This window comes from Periophthalmus magnuspinnatus, chromosome 12 (assembly GCF_009829125.3).
Source record: "Periophthalmus magnuspinnatus isolate fPerMag1 chromosome 12, fPerMag1.2.pri, whole genome shotgun sequence".
Classification (NCBI taxonomy): Eukaryota; Metazoa; Chordata; class Actinopteri; order Gobiiformes; family Gobiidae; genus Periophthalmus; species Periophthalmus magnuspinnatus.
Genome location: NC_047137.1, coordinates 13582886 through 13605836, shown reverse-complemented (window position 1 = coordinate 13605836; position 22951 = coordinate 13582886). Strand labels below are relative to the sequence as shown.

At 39.8% G+C, this 22951-nt stretch overlaps 1 protein-coding gene across 1 annotated transcript in view; it reads left to right on the top strand.

Annotated features, from left to right (window-relative positions):
- Positions 1 to 22951, top strand: part of cacna1bb (calcium channel, voltage-dependent, N type, alpha 1B subunit, b) — a 194469-nt gene that overhangs the window by 82341 nt on the left and 89177 nt on the right. Inside the window, exons 7-14 of the mRNA XM_055225690.1 lie at positions 2522 to 2625; positions 7032 to 7147; positions 8244 to 8318; positions 11580 to 11666; positions 14834 to 15052; positions 15289 to 15401; positions 15709 to 15821; positions 18216 to 18347. Coding sequence (XP_055081665.1) covers positions 2522 to 2625; positions 7032 to 7147; positions 8244 to 8318; positions 11580 to 11666; positions 14834 to 15052; positions 15289 to 15401; positions 15709 to 15821; positions 18216 to 18347 — 959 coding nt within the window. The remainder of the gene's footprint in view (positions 1 to 2521; positions 2626 to 7031; positions 7148 to 8243; positions 8319 to 11579; positions 11667 to 14833; positions 15053 to 15288; positions 15402 to 15708; positions 15822 to 18215; positions 18348 to 22951) is intronic.

Sequence of the window (22951 nt, the reverse complement as noted above, 5' to 3'; positions counted from 1 at the left end):
TCAGGACGCTTCATAGGGCCATCACACACACCTCTGTCCCTTCATCAGAGCGGAGACAGCCTCCACGCAGTCCTCACACAGGCCCCTACAGGTCCATAATCCCCCGGGACCCACACAGCACAGGAGGAGATGTAGGAGTGCGCAGTCAGGTTCTGCTGTCACCGCTCTCATAACTACCTCAACCATACAGGAGTCAATCACTTTCTCAAGACATTTCAGTACATGATGTTTTGTTAAGCGGATACTTGCGTTAATAAACACACAAGTTTAGAGTGGCATATGTGTATTTTGAAGCAGGATATATTGCTACAGAGAAATATTGCGATAAACGATAATATTGAAACGACTTTATGCCAGTGACACAAAGGAAGATAATCCCAGTGAACCAATTTTTAAATAAACTGTAGCAAAAAGACATGAACTGCAGCAGATAAATAGCAGAATGTACCAATAATATGTCAAAGAAGTTGTTTATTCTGTCCTCTACTGCTCAAAAATGGCAGAAATCTCTTATATTGTAATTATCCTGACTGGCCTATGTACATGGAAACATTAGCTTAACAGACAGATGGAAAATATAAAACAGGACGATTAACAAAATGTCCTGAACATACCCATAAATTGTATATATACTATGTCTTGTTATAATCCTGTTTTCTTATCAAAAATATAGTTTGACAATGTTTTTTAGTACGTGAGTAAATCTCGTGTATATTTGTATATTGTAAAAGTTGCCCTTTGTGACAAAATGAGACAAAATGCAGTAGTTTATCTTCCTCCTGTCTCATAAAGTTTAAAGACAATGGTACCAAATACTAAGGAAATGTATGAAAACTTCTGACTTTGAAGAAAATAATGAAAAATTGTCTAAAAACTCCTCTCATTATTCTGAAATTTTGCAAATAGAAATGATTTTGGTAATTCTAATTGACCTAAAACAGAAAAAAGTTTGGTCTGAATTCATGCCAGAGAGTGAGAAATAATGACAAATAATAATACTTTGTTAGCTATAGTTCTTGGGGGAAAATACAACATTTAGTCATTAAGAAAAACACCAGGTTTAGCTACATTTTAAGGAAATTAGTCTAAGCTTTGCACCTCTGACTGACTGCTGTTTAGTCCATGTGTCCGTCTGAGCGCACCATTCATTCAGTAAATATCATGATATGTGAGAAAACGATCTGAAACAGCGGAAAAGTATGCATTTGACCCGGATCAAACAATCATTTTCTGTCCTTACGTTCCTAATGTGTGGAGTACATCACATTAGCGTGGTCCTTGTGTTATTTTGAATAGTAAAACAGTTGGCAGAGTGTTTGTGAGTTAGCATTGCCGTGAACAGCTGCTCTGGCCTGATATGAGCGGTGCTTTGTTTCCCACAGATTCCAACTTTGCTAATGACTTTTTTGTCTAATGAGCCAAGTTGTGAAAAGTTGGTTTTGTCATTTGTGGTCCATAAATATGCATTTCTTCACACGCTTCTGTCACAAATGCTCCTCTTCTTCATTACATTGTTTTTAGAGTCAACAATTTGGGGGCATTCATTTTTAAGGTTCATTTTGATACAGTGAGGCTCAAACTTTTTGGTATTAAATATGACAGAACTTTTAAAACTTATTTTATTTAGCCAGGCAGAATCAGGTGTGACTAAACTAGGTCTAATTTCAGGGTGAAACCAGGACTGAACTAGGACTAAACTAGGACTAAACCTGGACTAACACAGATGCAAACAGGTCCAAACAAAGATGACTCTATTACATAAAACATTACTAAGGTCTAGAACTAAACCAAGACTTTTAAACTGATTGAATCTGGTTTAATGAGGCAAATGTACGGTTTATTCCACATCTAAGCATAAATAGTCTAAAGTCTAGCCCTAACCCAGGACTAAAGGTCTTAATCAGGTCTTTTACCAGGACTTTGCCAGTTCTAAACTAGAATTAATTCAGGATACAAGCAACTTTAAACTTAGACTTTTCACCATATCTAAGATTTTGAGTAAGGTCTAGCACTAAGCCTGGACTAAACCAGGTCTGAATTAGGACACAATTTGGTTTAATAATTCTTTCAACATAAACCAGGACTTAACTTGTTCTAAACTAAGACTAAAGATTATTTTAAATTTAATTTAATAAAGTCTAATAAGGACCAAATTATGGTCGAAAGAGACAAAGGGTGAAACCAGGCTTGAACCAATTCTGAACAAGGACTAAAACTGGACTTAGCCATGTCCAATCTATCACTCAGCCAGGTTTAGATCAGGACTAAGCCTCGTCAGAATCAGGACAAACAAAAAATATTTCTGGTTTTGTTCCATGAAGTTGCATACTTTCAGAGCATTAGAATACAATGAGTGAGTTGTATGATTAGACTCCAAACCAGGACCAAACCAGGACCAAACCAGGACCAAACCAGGACCAAACCAGGACCAAACCAGGACCAAACCAGGCCAAAGTGTGTACATGCTGTTACTTTCATCACTGTCCGTCCTTTGTTAACCCTTTCTGTCCTGTGCCTGCAGACAAACGATGTGGCGGGGAACACGTGGAACTGGCTCTACTTCATCCCCCTCATCATCATCGGGTCCTTCTTCATGCTCAACCTGGTTCTGGGAGTCCTGTCTGGGTCAGTACAACAGTATTAGTACACCTCCATAATATTGCACTGATCACATTCTACATCAGACCAGCTCATTATTAATGCAAGGTACATTTTCAGAGGTATTGACAAACTTGTACCAAAGATTTAAAGAACTCTTTTTCAGTCTAGCCTTGTGGGGTAAACCATTTTAAAGTTACGGTACACTTTATAGTCCCCCTAGAGCTGTAGTCGACTAAAGACATGTCCTACTGATTGATTGGTTTACTAAAAAGCTCTGAAAACTGTTACGTATCCTTATGTCTCTGACCCGATACAGTTTCGTCTACCTTTTTACATATAAATACCAAAAAATCCGCTTACTCACTCATTCGCTCACTACCTTCTCCTTTCTCCAGTTGTCCCATATAAATCCTTATACTGACAAATTATTAGTTAGTTGATGGAGGAAACCGGAATCCAGGCGAGCGCTCACCCATAGACGAGGGGACACATGCAAACTCCGCACTTAAAGGAGTCAAGGGGAGTTGAACGAGGAGAGGAGCCTTGTTGCTATGAGGAGAGAGTGCTAGGCAGTAGCAACTCAGCCAGGGCAGAGGTGATCCAAGCAAAGCCACACTTAAACGTTTGGCTAAGTCATTAATAATCATAATAATCATAATAATAATACATTTTATTTGTTGGCGCCTTTCTAACACCCATGGTACAGGTAAAGTTACAGTAAAAGCAGGTCATATATCAGATAAAACAGGGTACAAAAGTGACGATATTTTACTTTTTTGGGGCATTAACTGCTAACACATGACATATTTAAATCACCATGCTATCTTTTATTTATTTGCCAAAAGCGAAAGCATATTAACAAGTTGCAGTTTTGTTACAATCAACATGCATAAAGCTAAAAAAAAACAAAACAACTGCATGTTTGTCAAGTTGCTGTGTACAGTTTTGCATCCTGTTTTTGCATATTTATGGAGAATTGTCAGATGGGAGCATGGGTAATGTAGGCTTGAGGGCTGAGCATTACACAGAATTTTACAGCTAACCATAAAGAGCATTCAAATATGGCCTGGGAGAGATTGCAAAATTGCTGAAACGTGCATGGATGACATCTAAAACCTCTTCAGGCATGTTTTTGATGAGAGAACATTATAACACGGTAGAAAGCTCCAAAAAAAAAAGATTTTGCATAATACCCCCTGTTTAAAATTAGAGACCGTAAGCAGCTTTGGAAAGGTGAGTTTTTATGTGGGATTCTAAAATATCTATTGAGTCCAGAGATAGAATATGACGAGGGATGTGTGTTCCAGAGTTTGGGAGCTGAGCGGCTGAAAGCTCGAGCTCACACTGTTCTGACTCGGAGATATACCAAGTGGCCAAAATATGAAGGGCTTCGATCATTAATCCTGTGTCTCTTACAGTGTCATTAATCAACCAGTTTATTAGAACGCTTTAAATGGAGTTAAAATCCGAAACAGCATCTTAAAAATGAGACTTTGACCAATGAGCTTGTCCGTTAGAGAGTGGCTCTTCTTCACACATCCATTTATCTTTCCTGGCTCAAGGCTGGTGGCAGAAGTGTGTATCTTTTTATAGGTTATACAAAGGATATAAACACGGCTCCAGAGTCTGTGTTTGGCTGGTCCAGGCTTGTTGTCCGCACTGTTGTTTCTGGTGCCTCGTGTTTCCTGGTTTCATTTGGTAAGAGAATGTAGGGCTGTAGATTGTAGAGTGTGGGACTATTAACTGGCCATCATTCATTTATTTGTTACCTCTCTAGCTAGATCCTATTAAAACCATGATCCTATATTGTCTATTTATTTCTTTTGTTATTCTTTATTTGTCAGGAACCATGCAAAAATTCATTAATCTTACAAAAGAAAAGATGATTTGCACCAGATTTAGCTACTGCTACTTTTCATCTGCAGTCTCTGGAGAGCTGAACACACATTAAAAATACACATTTCATTACAATTACATTATGAGACAGTTCATCATTAACATCAGCAGTAATACAATAAAATATCCCCATCTCCAATGCAGTATGTTTCCTACAGTCCACACCAATATAAAAAAAAATCATTATTTTTACAGTGAAACAGAACAGTACAAATTAACTACACTGATGTCGACACATTTGACTATCTAAAATGTACTTTTTCAGATTTTTAGTCAAATTATTCAGACAATTTCAGACTGTCTGGAAGCTGATTTCACTCTCTGATTGTTTGAAAAGAAAAAGCCGACTGAGGAAAAGTCGAGGATCTGTGCAATTTCGGTTCATAGAGGACCGAGCGGATCAGGTAGTTTGTTCGGAAAACAAAGTTTAATACATTTTTTCAGTGGAGGTCTAGAGCTGTAGTCCTTTAGTTGTGTAGTTGATTAAGGTGAAGTAAGGTTAAGGTACATGTTATTGTCTCCATAGGGAAATTTGTACTCTGCATTTGACTCATCCTTCAGTGCCGCTGGGGCATCTCTTCAGGAGCAGTGAGCACTACAGCACAGTGCTTGAGGACCCAGCGCTGTGATATTGTTGCTGGTCTTAGTCAGGTCTACCTTAGCTGGAGGATTTGACCTATTGTGCACATTTTGGGTTGATGGAGGAAAAAGGAGTGTCCAGAAGAAACTCATCCAGACACAGGGAGAACATGTAAACTCCACACAGAAAGGCCTGGGCGGTGTCTTTGTCAATGCTGTCTTAGTCAAACAATATTTTTAAACAGATATAAGGCAGTGTTCATCAGTGTCCAACAACTTTTTTTTGTCCTAGATTTGAATTTTTCTTTTACCCTGGATCATACCTGGACAAGAGATTACACAGACATCAGTTGACTAATCATATTTATTTAGATCAGTGAGTTAGCTCAAAATTTGGTATTTATATGTAAAAAGCTGATTAAACAATGTCATAGTTTTGAGAGCTTTTGCCACACCCCCTTTTTAGACGACCAATCGATCGGCAGGACATGTCTTTAGTCGATCAGGCTTTGATCTCATTGTAGTTGTAAATCCTCTGAGCTTGCATGGGGAGTTCTCCTGAAGTGACCGCTGTCTGATCACTGAAGCAGCCCTCACCTCTGTGACTCACTGCCCCCTGGTCTTGTGTGCATCTACAAACATGCTCTGGACCTTACTCACCCAGACACGTACTGCCACGCCATGACTGCCCTGTGGCCTGAAGGACATAAGACGTATGTAAAATGGATGTAACAATATCGAGATTATTAAGTTATGCAATGTCTTTCTAAGGTTTTTAAGTGCACGTGACAGGTTAGGCTACTCATTTTACAAAAACACAGTTAAGATCATTACATTTAAGATGTTGCTGAAAAAAATCCTGATTCTTTTCACAGTTTAGACATTTTTTAAGATTAAAATTTTACTTCCTGGTTATGACATCACTCCAGTGTCACCTAGCAACCATATTGTACTCTGTGCCAAAACTCCTCTAATCTACCCAAAAAATATTATTTGACAATGAAAAAAAACACCTTTATATTGTTGAATTAATGTTTAAAGTGTGATCATCTATTCTTTTTTATCGGTTAGAAACTATAATTAATGTATAATTTACAGCAGGTATGCTAACAACAATGCTAATGTTGCCAAACTTTAGATGATTTCACATTCATCCATTGTCCTTGTTCAACAGTCAGTATCACTGCTGTACCACCAAATACATATTGTCATCCCTACAATATAATTCTGCTTGTTAACATGTTATAGCCAACTGTTGTCCCCTCATCAAAAACCTACATGAAGTTGCATTTTGTGTATTTGCATTAACCCGTTTATCCAAAGTCGTCTTTTCTGAGCCTCAAAATTGTCCCGTTTACATTTTGCCTGGATTGTTGTGTCACAGATTAAAATCCAGACTTCTCATGTGTCCATAATCCATCACTGGAAACATTCTGAGCATTTATGAGCTAAAATTGGGGTCACACTATTAGCGTAGTGGTCATGTTGCCTTAGGGTTTCAATTATTTTTGATCAGCCGTGGTGCTCCAGTGCCTAAATACTTTGTTGGAAGTGTCGTTTTCTAGTTTTTAACCAAAAATAAAGTAAAAGCTTATTTTGTTATTGCACTGAAAACCGTGTGTTCTTACTATGAGTGGGTTTACATCTCTAAAAACCTGATTCTTGTTGTCCCTTTGGCTGTAATCTCCCACAGTACGGCATAAAGCGTACCTGAATGTTCCGACGTATGGTTTTAACTTTCTGTGTCCATCGATTCATGTGAAATGCTAATGCAGAGGAGACTAAAAGCATCATATGTCCACTTTAAATCTTACTTTTTATGATTCCAGACTCTATTAAACCTCTATTCTATCATCCATCTTGCTCACCGATCACGGCTGTCCTACCTATTGGTGTACTCTTGTGTTCTGTCCCCTCACTGGTTCTCACTGATTGTCCATGTTTTGTGTTTGCAGAGAGTTTGCGAAGGAGAGGGAGCGCGTGGAGAAGAGACAGGTGTTCCTTAAGCTCCGCAGACAGCAGCAGATTGAGAGGGAGCTCACCGGGTACTTGGAGTGGATCTGTAAAGCAGGTACCATACTGTCCAAACGAGGCTAACCCCTTAACCTAACCTCTAAACTAAACCAAACTCAGTACTTAGAGTGGATCTGTAAAGCAGTTACTAACCATAGACTGTATGATAGAAGTGGACTAAGGGAGTGTGACATCATACATAGCGTACAGTTGCAATAACCAGCAATATAGCCAGCAGTTATAGCGGCTAATCTAAAACCAACGACCATATTTGGAAATCCGAGCGCAAAGCCAAAGAGCCAACCAGGACCGAGACTATTGAAGGTGTATTTAGCAACGATGCCGTCTATCAAACTGTTGTCACGCTACCAGGAGCCAGGACCTTGGGGAAACCAGGCACCGGATTGGTCTGTGATAAATGTTTATATCTTAATTTAGGGACAAAATAGCAAAGTGGCAAAAGATATAGCAAAGGATCATGTAGAGCAGTTAATATGAACATTTCAAGTGGAGCGCAGTGACTAGCTATGTCCATTTATATATACTTACCTTAAGCGGGTACTTAGGTTAGGTCTATAAAGCAGGTACCACACTGCACACTGTCAAAACAAGTCTAACCCTAACCCCTGTCATACTAACTGAGTACTTAGTGTGAATCTGTTCCTCTGGCTGTAATATTCCACACTATGGCATAAAACTTATCCATCTCATTGGATAAATATGGTTTCAACTTTGTATATTCGAAACGTTGAACTTATTTGACGTTTCGTGAAGTTAACATTTGACTTCTGGTTCATGTGTCCTCAGACTGTATGAGCGTGTGTGTGTGTGTGTGTGTGTGTGTTGTTAACATTTGACTTTTAGATCATGTGTCCTCAGACTGTAAGAGGGGGTGTGTGTGTGTGTGTGTGTGAGTGTGTTGTTAACATTTAACTTTTGGATTATGTGTCCTCAGACTGTATGAGTGTGTGTGTTGTTAACAGTTGACTTTTGGATTATTTGTCCTCAGACTGTATGAGTGTGTGTGTGTTGTTAACAGTTGACTTTTGGATTATGTGTCCTCAGACTGTATGAGCGTGTGTGTGTGTGTTGTTAACAGTTGACTTTTGGATTATGTGTCCTCAGACTGTATGAGTGTGTGTGTTGTGTTGCAGAGGAAGTGTTGCTGGAGGAGGAGGACGAGATCGCAGAGGAGAAGTCTCCGATGGATGGTGCGTGGCCCCTCCCAGGTGAAGACAGCACTATTAAGTACTACCTCATGAATCCACAGCAGGTTTATGTTAGCACGTCTGGTGATCTCCTTTTAAACAGTGTAAAACCAGAGAGTGCCCCTGTGTTTTAAAACAGCCCACACTCGATGTTAGTATATTAGCAGCAGGTTCATATTTCAGGGTAACAAGGTAACAAGCAAAAAATACCACCTTGTCAAAGCCCTTTCTTGTCTGATCTCAGAAGCTAAGCAGTGTTGAGAGAACACCAGGTGCTACAGTGAGGCAGCAGTGGCTCTAGTGGAAACTGCAGTTGTGTTTTTAGGCAAGACACATCACCCAACTTGCCTGGTATGAATGTAGTGTATGTGTGAGTGATTGGTGAGGGGCTAAGGGGAAATGCTGATTTGCTTCTGTTAAGCCCGCCACTCACTACAGGATTTTTCAGTCTTAAATGATTTTTAAAAGTGCAGACATGAGGAGAATCGGATGAGAATTTAAATCTCTGAGTGCAAAGACAGCAGCGCGATATTGCAGCGAAGAGACGGCACACTACAAGCTAAAACTTCTTGCGTCAGCTGTTTTCAATGTACAATAAAACGTCTCGCTTTGAAACTCTGTAGTGTTCAACAAATCAGAGGATTGCACTTCTAGTTTATTCTAGTCAAAGCTGTTTTATTATTATTTGGTGCAATAGTTCAGATAAATGCTTTTAATGCACAGAAGGTTGGCAATAAATTAAACAGGAAGTAGAGTCACTATTGTTAATCTGCAGCAGCCCGACCTTCACTGCGTGGATGCAAACAGACACATGAGGAACTGCTGTCACATTTTTACCTTTAAAGAATGCTTCAAACTGGACTAATAGCACTGTTTTGTGGACTGGGTGCCATTGCAGAGGACAGTAATGGATAATATGGATGAGAATGCTGCAGTTTAACTTGACAATTTTATGAGAGGTGTGTAAGAAAGTCGTCTCTAAACTATTTTTAAATATTACTTTGGATCTTGCTCCTCTGTGTCCGTCACTCTGTCTGCCCCTGGTGCTCTACTTAATTGGCTGTTGCCGTGGTGATGTTTTGTGGTTATGATATGACAGAGCAGCTCAGAGTCGCACTGACACCACACACAAGAGGAACGTAGCCGCATTCGAAAATACAAAGTCGAGGAGAAGCAAGTCGGGTCCTAAATCAGGCAAAATATCCTATAGTGTGTGACGGGGTTTAGTCTACCCATGGGCAGCTGTGGCTTATTAACACTTTCTGGAGCGATATATAAGACTAATGAACTAATTTTCTGTCTTTTCTTACACAAAAGTTAGAATAGAGCAAATACAAAAGCCACACATATAGCTTAATATAGCAGAGTTTTCACATATGTAGATTGTAAGCCGTCAGTCTTCTCCCTCTCTGCTCACAGTTGTAATTCTGCCTGGTCTCGCTCCATTAGCTGCGGCTCAGGGGCCTGGCTAATTACTGGGATTTACACACTCTCTGATTGAATTTGTTCAAGTCAAACGACGGCTGTAGCTCTCTGACAGAAGAGCACAGGTGGACACTTCCAAACCAGCAAATAGACCTATCCCATCCATTCGATTCACTGCAGGATTTAGACTGTCCCAGCTGACTGCTCACCGAGAACAGAGCACAGCACATTAAGTAATGAAAGACAGCTTATGTACTAAATGAAGTAACGTGCCAATCAAAGTGAGGGTACTAGAGAGCAGATGCTATGGAGTTTTTAATGGCTGATCTTGATATTTATTGTTTAGAAACAAACAACAACTGTTTCTGATAAATTATGCTGATATTAATTAATTTGACATGGCAACAGATAAATCCATCATATTTGCATTTTTTACTACAAACCCATATAGGAGCTGTATAGTCGACTGTTTGAATAAAGCTAAATTTCTTTTTACTAATCAGCTGAAGTACCCTATTTTAGGATGAAATATGTCCATGTTCGCCCAGTGTCTGTGGTGTGGGTTTTTGCCATACAGTCTCAACAGATAAAATGGACTCAGGCTGTGTGACGAGGCCGCGTGACGAGGCTGTGTGACTGGAGGAGGGTCTGGATCTAGACCATAGAGCGCATCAGACAACTGCCCAATTATAGACTGGTCCAATTATGGGATGGTCCAATCACAGCTGCTCCTTTCACATCAGACTTACAGCGTTTAATGTTTCGTTCAGTGATTCTGTAGACTTTTGTTTCCTAGGTTTTCTTTTTTACCCATGTTTTTTTTCTGGGGTTGGTTTATTCGTCTGTCAGTCACGCTTTCAGAAATTGTGGAGACAGGGTAAGTTCCAGAATATAAAGTCTGTGTAAAGATGGTCTTGTCTTGGCTGGTCATGCAAACACTTGAGGCTATCCCTCCAGGTATGTTCTCCTAGCTAAGTTCTCGATATTCTCAATAGAAAAAATAAAATTCAATTCTGTCAACTGGACACAAAGTTTTTTTTGTTTGTTTTTATTTTTCACTTAAAAAACTTTGTGTTTTTACTATGGATCATACCTGGACGGTGGGATTACAGACACTATTCTCAGTAATAATAATGTTATATTTTAGGTCAGAAGTGATTAGAGCCGAGTATAAGCAGCTGTGTTTGCAAGGAGGAGCAGTTAGTGTGAGCAGAGGAGGTCACATGACACTCTCATTCACGAGGCTTTCACTGCATGCGCTCAGAGCAGGAAACAGGATCAGTGCAAGAAGAAACACAAGTGTCAATCAGCTCAAGTCTTATTCTCCCACTGCTACAACCCGGGACAGAAGGAGGAGCAGACACTATGAGGCTGGGACGTATTTAAAAATCTATCTGTGTGTTTTCCATGCATTTAGTAAAATATATTTGATCGCACAAAATGGAAACATATATTTTATAGTTATAATGTATTAGTGATGGGTGAGACCAATGTTTTTTTGTTTTTTTCGATACAATACTAGGACCAGTATTATATCTTTTTCTCTCATTCTCAGTATATGGACACCTCCAGAATTCCCTCACTGAGCTTCAGAGGCTGCACTAGCACTGATTAATGATTAGCTGCAGGTGCTGGGGTTTAGGTAGTGACCATTTAGAGCAGAGAGAGTCCTTTTAGGTTTAGAACAACTGGATTTAGATGTAGGAACTGGCAACCCAAAGTCTCATTCTGCTTTTTGATTGGACAGGTGTCTTGAAAACCAAAACATCAATTTATAACATAAATAACTTGACAATGTGTCGAATGTTTTTGTAAATGGTAGGATTTTGTTCTGACTCGGGCGTGTTCTGTTTGCAGTGTTGAAACGAGGCAAAGTGAAGAAGGGCAGAGACCTGTTTGGAGCTGAGGAGGGTGACCATCAGTACTCAGACATCTCCTCTGTGGGTGAGTGCTGTATCCTACCTCCTAGCTCCTCACATCCTCTCCTCCTACATCCTTTACTTATGTGCTTACCTCCTTCCCTGCTTTTCTCTTCCTCTCTCTTCCTCTCCTCCATCACATTGTCACATTGTGAGTCCTAACCTCCTCTCTCACCACCTTACTTCCTTACTTCCTCACCTTCTTGCCCCCTCACCCCCTATCTCCTTAGCTCCTTGACTCCTTTCCTCTTCCGTCTTCCATCACATTATCAACTATGCAGCAACTATCCATCCTTACTCCCTTACTTCCTACCTCTCCATCTCCTAGGTCCTTACCGTCTTATCGTCTGCATCCCTTTGTCCTACATCCTTACCTCCTTTCCTCCTCCATCTCCTACCTCCCTATCTCCTATGCCTTCACATTCTAACCTCCTTGACTCTCCTACTCTCCTCTATTGTCCACTATCTCTTCCCTACATCCTTCCTCCCTTACGCTCTACCTCCTTACCTCCTACCTCCCTATCTCCTACATCCTCACATCCCCCTTTTACCCCCTAATCTCCTTTCCTCCTCCCCTCCTCTATCACATTATTCACTATACAGACATCTCCTCTCTGACTCCTTACCTCCTCCCTACATCCTTACTCCCTACCTCCTTTTCCTCTCTCCTCCTTATCTCCTGCGCCCTCGCATCCTTACCCTCTTTCTTCCTCCCCTCCTTCATGGCTTTGTCCACTATGCAGTCATCTCCCCTCTGAATTCACCTTACCTCCTCCCACCTTACATTCTTCCTTGCTGCCTTGCGCCCTACCTCCTTACCTCCTCCATCACCAGCTCACGACCTTTGACCTTTACATCAAATCTGACCTTTACAGTGGAGCCTTCGGAGAACACTTGCTGTTTCACTGAACGGTTACTGTTACTGTTACTGCTCCTTAGTGCACTACAGCATGTTTACACACACTTTATTCACTCTTTGTATTGTTGTTTTCGGAAATGTTATGAAATATTGTTGAATATGAATAATTTATGTTAATGGGGTCCTTTATAAAGCATTTGTCTAACATGAGAGTATGAACTAGTGATTTCAGAATGATATCTTTCTGTATTTTTTATACAGAACAATATCAGTCTGGTCCTCACTGCCTCCATTGCGTCTCAAGCCACATTCAGACAGTGCCAGGCAGCCATATTTGTTTTGATACTGACCATGCTTGTCCCTGATTGGCTAAACCACCTGTCAATCACACCTATTTAAACTCTTCAGTGTTTATTATGGATCCCAGGCAACTGAAATCCACCAATGCATAGTATTTTATTTGATCTGAAAATATGGGTGTTACATTTTAGGTTAGGCTTACACTGTTTTTGGCTAAAATTATCTTTGCCTGCTCATTGTATGAAATAATATTACAATAAAATGAAAAGTGGTACGCTAGCCAGCTCATTGTGTCTCAAAACTAATACTCACTTTTATAAAAACTGGAAAATATAAAGTAAACAACACATTAAAATTCAAATTAATTAAAATAAAGACTACCCAGTTACATTTTATATTATTATTTGTGTTAGCATTGAGACGTTATCCACCACAGCTCCCTGTCCACTGCCTTATTTTTAATTTATGATTATCGTACAGTATTTATCTTATATTTATTCATTTTAGCGTGACTCTGTAAAAACCTCACGGAGATAAAATTAGACAGGAAGTAGTGACACTAACAGTAGTGAGGTTTTTCCAGGCGCTATTGTGCACAGAGCATATTCCAGATTGGTCTGACTCACCACTACTACTACTACTACTCCTACTACTACTGCAACTACTACTACTACTACTAACACATGATTAGCCAATATATCAAGCAAGATTTCACTTATGTAGTAACACGCTGACCGAGACTGAGGTGGCTGATGCATTTGAGACGAGGAAGAGGATTTTTCCGATCTATAAAATCTCAAATGTGCACAATCTTGGCCATTTTTGCGAATAAAATTACTTACTTGTATTTAAGATTTCTTCCTATTCGCCAGCAGTGTCTCGCCTTAAAAAATGTGTTTTATATCTTATAAAAAACAGTGAAAATAGTATAGGCATGAAATGGTGGAGTGTGACGCCTCCAGGGTAAAAGAACATAATTAACTTTTGTAATTAGCAGCTCAAATGTACACCACCTGCAGCACTTCATGTGAATGGGCTTCACGGTCACTACAGCCTAACGTAATGGTTGGGCAGAGCGTGAAAATGAATGCTTTTTTTTTTTTAGCTATCATTAAGAGGAGAGAACGCTGTCACTGAGATTTCTTGTCTCGCTAAAATACCCCCAGGAGAGTCTTTCTGCACAGTCTGGTGAACAGGCTCATCTTAATATTTGTTTTGGTCCATGCAAACAATAAGTGAAGCCCCAAGTCATGCGGATGTGTGTTTGTGTAATTGTGTGCTTCAATGCTAATTAAAACACTCTTGAATTCAAGCATATGGAAATATTGCTGAGTTAGTTACACTTAAACCGTAGAGAGAGGTGGGTATAATAGCCAAATATTGTGCTAAAAAGGAGTGCTGTTAGATTGAAATGATATCTGTCAAGAAAAAGTAAAAAGTGTTGGTACAAGAAAAAAAGTATTTGGGGCAAGTACTGCTCAAGTAGGAGTAATTATTTGGAACTAAGATCTCATTTTTAGGTTTAATTAGCAAAACAAAACTTTAAATAATGCACAAAAATTGGTATTTGTTTATTTTATTTTTTTTATTGGTATTTATATATATATTTTATTTTATTTCTGAAGCAGCAGTGCAAGAAACACAAATGTTCAAATTATTTTATATTGTCACATAAAGCTTTTGTGGGAAGAGGAACCACAACATTTACTCAAGTAAGAGTACAGACATAACCACAAGTACAATAAAAAATATACAATTTAAGTAATTTGAGTGAGTTCATGTGACATCACATCTGACGGTGGTCCATAAGATCTAAATTAATAATGCTTTTTTTTCTAACTCTTATATGGATCTGGTTGCGATGTCATCTGTCTAAGCCATGATACCTAGACTTCCCTCACCCAGACACTTCCTCCAGTTCCACCAGGACAGTCTAGAGACATTCTCAGACCAAAGACAGCAGAGGACAAGGAGTCACCACAATGATACCATGTACTTCTGAATTCAAATGCAGAGTGTTGTGTTGTGTGCAGCTCCCCCGGGCTCTCCGTTCGGCCGCTCCAGTGTGAAGAGTGGAAAACTGGACAGTCACACGTACTTCCGACGCAAAGAGAAAAGAGTGCGCTTCTGTATCCGCCGCATGGTCAAAGCCCAGAGCTTCTACTGGGTCGTCCTGTGTGTCGTCGGGCTCAATACTATGTGTGTGGCCATAGTGCACTACGACCAGCCGGAGTGGCTCACTACTGCACTATGTGAGTACCACCATTACTACAAGTACTACAGCTGGCTGCTCAGGACCACCCCAGATCTCTGTGTTGTCCCTGATTCATGTCTTCTGAGTAAAGATGAATGATGAAAGTGTTACTGCTGACCAATAATAACCATATTACAGCTGGCTGGCAGTGGCTCAGTGGTGAGAGCAGCTGCCCTCAAACTAAAAGGCTGGTAGTTCTGTTCCATCTCAGTCTAACTCCTCTGTCACCTACAGACATAACCGAGTTTGTGTTCCTGGGCCTGTTCCTCACGGAGATGTCCCTGAAGATGTACGGCCTCGGAGTGCGCAACTACTTCCACTCCTCCTTCAACTGCTTCGACTTTGGGGTCAGTGCTGGCTCTGTTCATTCTGTTTGCTAAAATATTTTGTCGTTTTGTAGATTTTGTCAGTTTTTGTTGAGTTAAACAAGCACTTACTGATTCTTGGATGAAAAAAAAAGGCTTTATAATAATATGCAGACAGTACACAGCAGACTTACTTCATGGCAAATTCATGACAAAAAATGAAAAGTAAAAAGGATGATTTGACTAAAAGATATTTGTTGTTAAAATTGTGAAAATGAACAGTGCTGTCTCTCGTATGCCCAGGTCTTTTGTGCAGGCCTCTTCAGTGTCCTTATGTTCTCCGTTGCAGGTGATCGTGGGCAGTATTTTCGAGGTGTTCTGGGACATGATCAAACCGGGAGCTTCCTTTGGCATCAGTGTGCTCAGGGCTCTGCGTCTGCTCAGGATATTCAAAGTCACCAAGTGAGTACTTCCACAACACCATAGTCTTTGTCTCATGTGAGTGAGCTGCTATAAGGAGCACCTGCTCGAATCGATGCAATCAAACCAGGGTATGATTTATTTATTTTGGGCCTAGACACCTCCTCCAGTGTCTAGGCTTTAAGAGCGACAGAGAGGCTGATTGTTGTGCTGCTGTGGCGAAGATTAGCTACAGAAATTAGTTAAAGAATTACATATTGTGCTTTTGTCTGATACATAGTTATAGTCTGTGACACTCATAGATCATTATCATTCGGACATTTAACATTTTAGCACAAAACAACTTAATAAAACAAACATGTCTACTGAGTTCTGGTTGAAAACTGAGGCCCTGCTAAATCCTACATATCTCTGTTTAAGAAAAGAACATTGGAGACAGAATTAAGTACACAGCGAGCGATGAGAACAGATTTTTGGTGTCTTCGATGCAATAGAATAAACATACACAAATCACGCTAAAACAACTTTGAGAGGGTAAATGAAAAGGGGAAACAATTATGGTTATACATGGTTAAAAGCTCTAAAAAGTCAATTTTGTGTAGTATGTCTCTGTCTTTTTAAAACACAGGTTTAAAAAGAGGAGCACATACATTTCTAGCCTTGCAAAACTATTCACATATTTCTGTTTTTGATACTACAGTTGGATTATAGACAAAAGCTTGCATTATTAAAGAAAACAAAAGGCTGAATTCAAACAATAGTTAAAGGTATTAATAGTGAATTAATAACTTACTTTGTTTATTTGAGTTATTTAAAGCAGATGCACCATTTAAAACCATGGATATGCATTGGTCATTTTTGTTAAGTGACATCTACAAAAGTGGAAATTGCTCTGGAGAGAAGAGGCTGTGTATCTATATGAACATAAACACGAAGGGCTGTGATTGGCTGGTAGGAAAGAGGCAGAACTACGGTCTTCCTGGTTGCTGAGGAGCAGATTGAACGAGGCCCAACAGTGTCAGTGAATGCACCGCAGCCTGAGACTAATCAGTGTGTGTGTGTGGAGTGTGCCAGTGGATCACAGGATTACTGCTAAGCTCGGGAAATAAAGCACCACTGCCACACGCTAACACGCTAACACTGTTCCTTATACGCTAACACAAGGAGCCGAAATCACCAACACTCGCATTGTCTGCACGTTTATTACTTCTTACACCACTGTATCAGCTTATTCAGACACTGGGAAATGAGAAAAATAATAATAAAGTTAGTACATTTAAGGTATGATTGACACATTTAAGAGTTACGATGGTGGCCCAACGCAAAAACTGCCAAATAATCTCTCTTTTTTCACTCAAGAAAAATACAAAATTTATTTAAACAGCACATTTTCAGGAGGCTGTGATCATTTCGAGTGTTCACGGTCCTGTTTGGATGTTTGATTTTCAACAAAAAGGTGAGAGTGACTAACTGAAAAACTGTCGCTGGCTAGCTAGCTTGTGACTGTAATGTAATGATTTCAGAGGGACTTGTTTAGCAGCATGAATCAGTCACAGGTTGCAGTTCCAGCTAAATCACTTCTTCATGGTCAGATTGTTTTAAAACAAAGCTCAGATTAAAGCCTAATTTGAGTAACGGTTTCAGACAGAGCAGTGCTACGAGTTAGCTTCACCTCCCAGGGAATGTTGATGATGTCAGATGCAAAGTTTCGATAAACAAAAAAAAAGGATTATCCCCCCCAAAACTATTGTACATGTAAAACTTAGACAGAAATTCAACATAAACAGGACGTGTTGATGTTCCTAATGAAAACATGGACATGAAGACTTCCTGATAGTATTACTGATGCTCTTTGGTTATGGTTTTCTAATGCAGTTTTGATTTGATTGGAGCTATAATCTCAGTTAATCTCATCATACATTGTAGAGAGCGCTCATTATCAGGAGCAGGCTCTTATCAGGCTCTTAAATAACATGCGTCTTCATTTCATGTGACAGCTTGTTACCACTTTTATATCATAATCTCAGAGTGTCTCCTCATTCCAAGGTACATTAGATGAGAAATATGTTGTTTATAATACTGAAAGACACCTAAAATGCATCTTTTCATTTAAATTACATTTACGTTTTGATTATTTAGAATGTTCACCCATAAACTCAAAGGTTGGCAGTTTGATCCCAGCTCCAACCAGTGGATCTTTTTGTCTTAGTGCGGTCAATAACTCATAATGTATTGCAAAGATTTGGTAGGTGGATAGGTATTTTCTTCCATCAGTTCTTCTTATCATCTCAACTCATTCCTCTTCTGCCAACATTGTGAAAAACTAAAAACATGGCAATTGTCAACATGAAATTAATGGGTAAATTTTATACTACAGTGAAATCCTGGTTCTTTCCTCCTGTACTGCAGTAACATGTCTCTGTGCGCTGTGCTCAGGTACTGGAACTCCCTGAGGAACCTGGTGGTGTCCCTGCTGAACTCCATGAAGTCCATCATCAGCTTGTTGTTCCTCCTTTTCCTCTTCATCGTGGTGTTTGCTCTGTTGGGCATGCAGCTCTTCGGAGGACAGTGAGTACCCACACATTTACACATGAGACTTTTAACCTCTCTATTATTCTAACTACTCTTCTTAACCACATGTTTTTGTTTTATTTTTGTTTTAGACCATTGTTCCATGCGTGCAAACATCACACGTGCTAAATATTTTATGGCCAGTTTCATCAGTTTTAATGTGATGGTGGATAGAGTTTAAAACACAATTGTCATTTAATCTTACTTATTCCATCCCTATTCACAGTGATGAGTTTATAAGTGCCTTTCACAACTGTCAGAGTTTTGTCACCAAGGTAATGCTAACATCAAATAGCATGATCTTCACATCGTACTATAAAACACTTCATAATCAGATGCAGACAGTACACAGTGAATATATTTTCATCTAAAGAACTGCTTATATATAATATACTTGTACTTTAATACTTTAATACTTTGAAGTTAGATTAAAAACATATATATCTTTAGTGTCTGATTTTTGTTATTGTAATTAATTGTGGTATGTAGCACTGCAACTGACTATTTTTCTTGTTTTCTTGTCAATTAATTGCATAATTATTGGACAGGAAAAGGTGAATTGTTTTACAGAGTGGAAACATATGAAGCTAAAAGTATGCTTTCGTATAACTTTTACAAACAAACATATTTTTTTTTATCACTTTCTTCAAATATATTCCTGTACTTTTTTGACTTGAAGGAAACATATAGTGAAATTAACTCGTGGGTGTGCACTACTGAGCTCCACAGTGACACATAAAGTGCTCTGATATGTATTAGCACAGTGTATTTGCTGACAGCGTGTACCTCCCCTCGTGCCGAGACTCTGCCAGCGTGTCCCCACTCAGAGCCTGTGATCATGTCTCTAATACAAGGGGCCGCTCCGGGGGACGACCTGAGGGCCCTTAATCAGAGAGCGGGCCCCCAGCCATGTCTGACTCAACACGACCTGTCGATGCTAACGTGCTGATGTGTTACCTGCTCAGCCAAACCGAAAAATGTACCAACAGTTTTCAAAATATCTCCAGAACATGATGCTGTATTGGAGATCACACACTGTTTTTGTAACTAGTCTATTGTAGGGCTGTATGTGCATTGTGTAAGAGTTAAAACGCGTAGTTCAATTCGTTCATATTATAAAACCTTTCTTTTTTCTTCTTAAAAATGTCACTTTCTTTTGCTTGACCCTTAACTTTCACCTCTGCTGATGTCATTCATAACCCTGCCCACGAAATAACTACTAGAATAGACGAGTTTATTGTCAAAATCAGTCTCTCCTGTGTGCGGTGTCATCTGCCTCCGCTCCCCTTCCCTCTCTCTGATGCAGCCCCCTTCTTCTTCTCTCCTTTTTCCTTTTCTTGTGCTTTTTATCACAATCCAATTTACTATTTTACTCACCTTTTATGAGTTTATCTTAAGCGTTTCTGTGCATGTATTTAGTCTTACTATATTGTACAAAAGCATTCCAAACTTTAAATGTGGTTTTCCCTGGAATTATTGGTCCCGTTAACATGAAATAACAGCTGTAGTGATGCTGACACCGCTTTTTATGCCTGAAGTCCACCGGTCTATCATGGAAGAAATTCGAGATTGAGAAATATGGAAAAAAACAAAACAAAACATGATTCTTTTTTCTTAGTTTTTTATTTTACATATTGTAGTGAATGAATCGAATTGTAAGTCCTTCATCATGGATTGAACGGTATCATAACATTTCTGAATCGTTACACCCCCAGTCTGTTACTCATTAGTGTTGTCACGACACTAAAATTTCAAGTTCAATTTTAGTACTAAGCAAAAGACTAAATACCATAGACTGTATATATAAATGGACATAGCTAACCTGCTAGCTGCTACGTTGCAAATAGGAAGTGAGCATGGAGTCCAATTTATTTTCTATCTCTCTCCATAATTGCTGCTGTCGTCATTTTGGTCTAAAAATGTTCGTGTTAACCCGCTCTACAAGATCCTGGTGTTTTTATTTCAGTATTTTGTCCGTAAATCAAGATATGAACATTAATATCAGACAAACCAGGCGCCTTCTTTCCCCGGGGTCACTCCAAGTAGCGTTAGCAACAGGTTTGATTTACAGCGTTGGAAAGTGGTCGCTCACTGCTAAACCAGTGGTGCAGACGGGAGGCGCATTACCTTTACCCGCCTTGCTCCAGATTGGCTCTCTGGTTGCTATGATAAACGTGGTCGAAATTCCAAATATGAAACTCTGCTCCAAATTCGCCCCTTGTCCTTTACTTTTGACAGCTCTATTACTAATTTAGTTTGTCATTGAAAGCGCTTGATAGACCCTTCCAGTATTTGCAAACAGTAGGTCTGTCTCTGCATATTAATGGCTGGTGCTGGATGGAACATAAGCCTTAATACATTTTCACTGGAGGAATTAGCGTTTGCCACCAAGCATCATGGTCTATGAATATTCAACAGGCTTTTGGCAACTGGCAACCATTTCAGCAGATGTGAATAATTTAAAACCTGCAAGAGTGCTGCCATTTTTAAAATCTTTAATTTATTTTTAATTAAATGTATTATTAAATGTTTATGTTTTTTGTTTTTTGTATTCATGAATTTTTTTTAAGCATTTTGTCAGAAGACAGACAAATGTACAAACTGTGTTTAGGCTCTGGCAGTTTGATATGTCAGTGATGTAATGAAGAGAGATTAGGGAAAATGGAGAGGAGGAGATGGAGAGGCTGAGGAGGCTCATGGTTCTACTGCAGTGAAGCTGATACAGAGGAGGATGCTAGGAAAAATGGCAAGAAAGATGAAAGAAAGTGCACATATTGTGAGAGAGAGTAAAGATTGCAGGCTGTGATTGGCTCACAATAAGGAAAAGCATTTTTTTCTAAATGAATTAACTCGTCAGCTAAATATGTAATCTCTACGTCCAAAAATGAAAGCTCTTCTTAGTTCCGGTTTATTTTGAGCTACGATTATGTCTCCGTTCTACAAACACTGTGCCTCCCTCCCGGGGAGAGGAGTTAGCTGTGAAATACAAACATCTGGAGGTGTACAGGGCCCACAGCAGCGCGGAGGAAAAGATGAGCTTTAGCACGCTCCTCCGTCTCACTCCCAGGATTAAGATGAAGTGAAGCGTACGAGCCGTGGATGAAGAGATGAGAGCTCAGAGAGGAATCATCACGTATAATGAGAGACACATCTAAACAACAGACGAGCCAGTGTTACATTTCAGTTATAGTGACAGTCAATTAGACACTCATCAGCTTTAAGCATTTAGCTCTTTCTCCTCGGTCAGGCTGGAATGTAGCTTCCCTGACCATAACATGTCGGCTCAACATGCAAGTCTCCATCACACTGCGGTTTATCACAAGATGAAATTTGGTAAGAAATTATTATTTTCCGTTAATATCTGCTTTTTGCTGTCCTGTTTTCTCTTGAGTCTGCGTTCTCTATCCAGTCATCTCGTTGTGGTGCTTAGCTCCTCCTCGGCTAAAGTGGACCAAAGAGGGCCAGAGGTGCTTCATCAGAGAGGGGTGCTTATAGGCCCACTTAGTACAGCTGAAACGGGACAGTACCGTTCTCTTAACAGTTGAAACACGACAACATGAAAACATGGCTTATAAGACCCAGAGACTCGTGATGAGATGGAGAGGCTGAGGCCGTTGCCGGCCCTGCTTCTGCGGCAGCTCTACAGAAGAGGGTTGCACCTGAAATGGCAAGGAGGACAGAGAGTGTATTTGTACAGGTGGTTGAGGATGGTTGAGAGGCAAAGGTGTCAGGCTACGATTGGCTCTAACAGACAGGTGACAGGAAGGAGGAACAAGGAAGTCTTTTTGGTTAAATCGAGACTTCAGAGAATGATTATGACTTTAAAGCAAACCCAGCACCTCCTTATGATCCAGTTATCCAACTAAAGGCATATGTTAGGCTGAATAACCTGTACTCCATCCATGCAATATTCAAATCTGTAAAACATGATATACCAATGATGATGTGTCCAAAAACATGAGCTCAAAAAGCCAAAAAATGCATAAAATCAGACTGACCAATTGTACAGCCTCCTGTGCAGCCCATGTGTTGACACTTTATTCATATTCAGTGGTTCTCAGAAAAGCCCGTCCGACCTTTGCACTGGAGTCTGCTGATAATGGGAGCATTCTGGGAGTCTACAGTGCTACATATAAAGCAGGGCTCAGAGATGATTGTGGCCTTAGAGAGCTTCTCCTCATATATAAGACTTTATCTGGGACCTCTGCTCTGCTGTTATCTGCCTGTCCCTATGGAGCAGGCTCTGTGTGTCCCGTCCACGCTCCACACCACGCTGAGAGGATTAGACCCAGCAGCATGGGGGCGGACACTCACATTTCACTATTGATTTAGCAAAGAAGCAGGCTGTTATTCTGCTCCAAATAAGGAATTTACCTGACTCAAAGGTTTTGTTTGTAAATTTCTGGAGGTGGCACGTCAGCTGTATGATTCTGTCGTAACCAGTGAGGCGTAGGGACCAAAGGTGCGAGACTCACGAAGTTTAACAATGTCTTTATTCACACAAAGTGTTCACAGAAGTAATAGTTCATGAATCCACAAGGCCGGGGAACAAGGGTGCTGTGTAGCATAGAGTCAATGGTACATAGTTCATAGTCCAGAGT